Source organism: Oncorhynchus masou, chromosome 32 (assembly GCF_036934945.1).
Source record: "Oncorhynchus masou masou isolate Uvic2021 chromosome 32, UVic_Omas_1.1, whole genome shotgun sequence".
Lineage (NCBI taxonomy): Eukaryota > Metazoa > Chordata > Actinopteri > Salmoniformes > Salmonidae > Oncorhynchus > Oncorhynchus masou.
In genome coordinates, this window is record NC_088243.1 from 31,423,018 (window position 1) to 31,428,727 (window position 5,710).

Sequence of the window (5,710 nt, forward strand, 5' to 3'; positions counted from 1 at the left end):
TGAAAGGCAAGTCAGTCTATACCTGCATTGCAAAATGCAACATGGGATTTAAACAAAAGTGTAAATCTTGAGGCCTTTACATGAGTGGTAGAATGGTAGTTCTTCATATTGGAAAAATAAACCTTCTATAAATAGTCTATAAACTATATTTCAATCCACACAGATAATTATTTGAGTTGTATCCATGTACAGTCATTCACAGTGAGTCATTTTCAAATTACAGTGATATTCATACAGTGACAAAGATATAACAATATTATTATTACAAGTATAATTTGTTTCATCTTTTGCTCAATATTATGGAAAGCAGTCAGACTCGGCTCCTGCACAACTCTTGCTGAACTTCAGAGTACCACATGGGGATTCGATTAGAAGCACGACATAGTTGAGTGATTTAGTCAATTATATATGTGCTGTTGACTACCTTGAACGGATTACATGTAATTACATTATGTTTAAAATTATAAATTAAGAATAATACTATCACAATGGTATTACAACAGTCAATATGTAGCGTGCGCACAAAACGAATGGAAGACTAATGCAGGTACTGGCTTTGCACAGTACCTACAAAGTTGCAAAACTCACTGTAAACCCATCATTTTTAAACACACATTTATTAGGCTACATGGCATCATGATTACATTCTTGTTGTTATTTTATTGAGACACTAAACAGAGTTTACCTTAGGCTATTTATGCAGAAGTATAGAATTTCCATGCAGACGCGCACAAAAGCAACCCATACCTTATCGACTATTGCAACTAAATAGGATATTCCATTACGTATTAATACACGTAAAATTAAAAGTTATTGTAAACAGTTCTTACATTTTACGCAATTAGAAGGTAATATAATAAAAGAGAAACGAACCATATGCTTGCTATAAGCTTTTCTTGAATCTTCAAATTATAACAACCAACGTAAGAAAGTATAACTATTTAACATTGGATACCACTGTTACTATTCGAGTTAGTAAAATAATTGCTACTTTCCTCCTAAACGTATTTGCTGGAGTTCACCTCTGCAGAGAGAGGTCTCTGCGCGCTTTTGTTTCCAGTGCGTAGCGCGCGTCGAGGTCCAACATCAGAATGATAATATATATAGGGCTACCACAATGGGAGGAGTATGAAAATAATGCTCAGCCCTACCCACCAACTGCAAACATATAAGACACCTTGCTGAAGCAAAACTAGTCACTAAAGTCTCAAATCTTGCTGAAAAGAGTGACAAGAGGAAAAAAACTTCACCTTAACTCACCAAGCTTCATCTGAGATATTTTCCCAAGGAGTACTGGGACTGTCCCCATGGTCTCAGAAGGATACTTGGGACTCTAAGCTAATGGAACTTGTTTAATTGATTAATTAATTTCATTGTACATCACAAAATCACTTTTGAACATTATTTAATTTAACTATTATATGTTTTTTTAACAAAAAAGTGAGTGCTGGACTAAAGTTGTCAAGAAAACTTAACTTTTTTGTAGCTTTTTTTTCATTCACAATATCTGTCTCCAGGAATAGGTGTTCTGATAATCCATAGCCATGGCACTGCTGGACACAGAGTTTGGGGTGAAGGGCAGCAGCATCATCAGAGAGTGGAGTGGACAGGTCCAGCCAGCTCTGGTCGCCTCCTTTGTTTTCCTCTTCTGTCTAGAAGCCTGTCTATGGGTCAGGAATCTCAGACTCAAGAGAAGGCTGCCAGGACCCTTTGCCTGGCCGGTGGTGGGCAATGCCATGCAGCTGGGGCAGATGCCTCATATCACCTTCTCCAAGCTGGCAAAGAAGTACGGCAACGTGTATCAGATACGCCTGGGCTGCAACAACATAGTGGTGCTCAATGGAGACACAGCAATACGAGAAGCCTTGGTTCAACACAGCACAGAGTTTGCAGGCAGACCCAACTTTGTGTCTTTTCAGATGATTTCAGGAGGCAGGGGCTTGACTTTCACTAACTACAGCAAACAGTGGAAAATGCACAGGAAAATTGCACAATCTACCATTAGAGCGTTCTCCTCTGCCAACAGCCAGACCAAGAAAGCATTTGAGCACCACGTTTTGGGAGAAAGTATGGATCTTGTGCAGGTATTTCTGAGAATGAGTGCAGATGGACGATATTTTAATCCCTCTCATGAATTTACAGTAGCTGCTGCAAATGTAATCTGTGCACTGTGCTTTGGAAAGCGTTATGGCCATGATGACATGGAGTTTAGAACCCTTCTGGGCAGAATGGACAGGTTTGGAGAGACAGTGGGGGCTGGCAGCTTGGTGGATGTCATGCCCTGGCTTCAGAATTTCCCAAATCCTGTCCGCAGCATCTACCAGAATTTCAAACATATAAATAAGGAGTTTTTTGCCTTTGTGAAAGATAAAGTGATGCAGCACAGAGAAACCTTCACGCCTGATGTGACGCGTGACATGAGTGATGCCATCATTAACGCGATTGAGCACAGAAAGGACAGTGGACTGGCCGACGACTTTGTTGAAGGAACAGTCGCAGACCTCATTGGAGCCGGCCAAGAAACAATGTCAACCATTTTCCAATGGATTCTCCTGCTTTTGATTAAATACCCCAACATCCAAACCAGGCTGCAGGAGCAGATTGACAAAGTGGTAGGCCGTGACAGGCTGCCCTGTATTGAGGACAAAGCCAGCCTGGCTTACCTAGATGCTGTTATCTATGAGACCATGCGCTATACCAGCTTTGTACCCCTCACCATCCCACACTCCACCACCTCAGATGTCACCATCGAAGGCTTCCACATTCCCAAAGACACAGTGGTCTTCATCAACCAGTGGTCCGTCAACCACAACCCTTTAAAGTGGAAGGACCCACATCTCTTCGACCCCTCACGGTTCCTCGATGAAAATGGTGCCCTTGACAAGGACCTGACCAACAGCGTCATGATCTTCTCCACTGGTAAGAGACGATGTATTGGCGACCAGATTGCCAAGGTGGAAACATTTTTATTTACAGCAGTCTTGCTTCACCAGTGTACCTTTGAGAGCAACCCATCAGAGGCCCTGACCCTTGACTGTTCATATGGGCTCACACTGAAGCCTCTCCACTACACCATCACAACCAAGCTCAGGGGGAAGCTGCTCGGTCTGGTGTCCCCTGCATAAAAATCTCATCCCATTATTGTGGGCAACATTGCCAATCAATTACATTTTACAGTGAGTATAAGCAAACCTGCACTGAATGCTGTTGTTGAAGAGTGTCATATTTCATATTTAATATTTAATTAATATCTGAACACAATTGAATATGTTTGCAATGTTGTTGATACAGAATTGAAAGTATGATTACAGTAATGGAAAGTTTGCTAGGTAGAAATGGATCTCCTTTGTTGGGGGCCAGGGGTCGAGTCGTGGGGTCAATGAAGTTGAACAGGCTCTCAAACTATGTACCTGATCATATTCTTTAAGGAAGTATACTTTTGTTTTATATACATTTTGAGTGTTGAGCTTACTTCATAAACAGTATTCAGCATGTTAACGTATGAAAATATGTGCATGAAACTAAAATATCACTCAAAAGTCAATGGAAGGTTATATCACAGTGGAATATGAATGTTGTCGTCACACCCAAGGAACCACAATTTGTTGCGTTGAGGACTTGTCGGATTCCTCGCATCAAGATGGTGATGTATCAATGTAGTTAACCTTTTCACATAAAGCAGTCACAAAATATTTGTATAGATATATTTCAGGTATGAAAATTATTTGTATTCTTATCCAATCCACTATCTACTGTACACCATGAATATGTTTCAATGGAGAGGTTTCAATGTTTCCAATGTTTCAATGGAGAGATGGATTTGGAATTGTGGGATTGATAATGCTGATGAATACATGGGAGATGACCAACTCTGACACTGACTGCATTGATCTCCTTAGAAATCTACTGAACAGGCCCTCCAGCTACACAACCCATCCCTTCATATCCAAACTAACTGTCACTAAATACAATACTACTACACAAATCAATGGAATTGTCAAGTCTTTATGTATTTAAACAAATGCATGTCTGTTTACACCTCAAGGGTCTGAAATCTATATGGATGTCATTTCACCTTTGTCAAAGAGCACGTATTCAAGAATTTATGAAATAGTGTTCAGAATCTCTGCCTCTCTCAAACCAAGAAACTCAACTACAGCATGCGTTGAATGTCCAAGCAAGGATTCATCATAGAAAATACTGTGTTGATTTTTTTTTTAAATAAACAAATTATATGCTTGAAAAATCAGATATCTGGAATGAATAAAGCAACGTTTTAAACAGTCAGGGGTTGATAGTGACGGATTCTGCTTCTCTCTTGTTTGTCATTGATTAACCCATTAAGCATCTCATCATTGGAATGAGTGCAATCTCCTGTCCATTGCAATGTGTTGTTTTTTGTAGTGACACACTCCACGTACAGTGCAATGAATATGAACTGGTGCATAACATATTCCAAAATAAAGATTATAATGGAAATACACACTCTAAGGTACATTTTAAAATGCAATAAACATGTGATAACGTATAATAAAACTGCAAACTAGTCTTTACCACTGTTAACGCTCATTATGTTTTATAGATAATCTCCATCAGTCTTACATGTTCTCTCATCCAAACTGTCAGAAACACATCAGGTGTCAGGTAACCTAGCATTTAGAGCGCTGTGAAAAATCTGTCTCTCCGCCCTTGTGCAAGGCACTTAACCCTAATTGCTCCAGGGTCGCCATTGATAACGGCGAGTTGGGATATGTATAAAAAGACATGTACAATTCACACATGCGTGTAATACAAACTTGTGCATGTGAGAAGTCGGACAAATATAAGCACCCACCTAACTATTTATTTATTATTATCAAATGTATTTGAATTGTGATCTGGTTCAGCAACAATACATGATACAAGTGAAGAATCGCTCCTTGCAGCATGACTATCACTGGTCCATTAGAGTACAGAATTCCATAGTAGTTCAATTCCTGCTGAATAGCTTTAAAACCCCAATAGGACAACTTTTATGTGTTTCTCTGAAAAGCCTTATGACTAGCGTTATTGCCAGAGGTCCCTGTTTTGAACTCACTTTTATACTATTTTGATATAGCCACCAGCCTAAGACCTACATTATCTCAAAGAATATGTATAACAGGACCATCATGCAACAACAACAAAAAAAGCTCTGGTAAATACTGTATATACTTTTATAGAACATATAAAAGTGTATTGTACAATGTGTATCTATTCTGTGACAAGATCCAAAACCCAGAGCTTTCATGGTCATATCTTGGATTCTATTCCTAGTAGTGTTTAGAGTTAGGCTGAAAATAACAGATACATTTTTTAAAAATAATGTCATAAAAAACGCATACATTAGTTTTCAACAGACCTAAGAAAGCTCCTTCCAAAGTTACAAGTAGTCCTGCCTTAGCCTGGGTACTTCACTGAGACGTTTGCTTTACATACACTATATTTCAGTCTGGAATCGTTCCTATAGAGAGGCAATCAAGCAATTTTCAGAATATAACCGGACCAATCAGTGTCCCCTGAGTTTAGCTATGGTGAGTTTAGCTATGGTGAATTTAGCTATGGTGAGTTTAGCTATGGTGAGTTTAGCTATGGTGAGTTTAGCTATGGTGGTCTGTGTGACTGAAAGTGTGAACCCTAACTACTACCCCATGTTCCAAAATTCTCCCCTGTGGTACCTGTATTGTGTTTA

General features: G+C 39.3%; 1 protein-coding gene across 1 annotated transcript; it reads left to right on the forward strand.

Moving 5' to 3' along the window:
* Window positions 1-1,210: 1,210 nt before the first annotated feature.
* LOC135525916 (cytochrome P450 1B1-like) lies at window positions 1,211-4,287 on the forward strand. Its single transcript, XM_064953890.1, has one exon. It carries the CDS (start codon window positions 1,545-1,547, stop codon window positions 3,123-3,125), a length of 1,581 nt encoding a protein of 526 aa, XP_064809962.1. The 5' UTR covers window positions 1,211-1,544; the 3' UTR covers window positions 3,126-4,287.
* The last annotated feature ends 1,423 nt before the right edge of the window (window positions 4,288-5,710 follow it).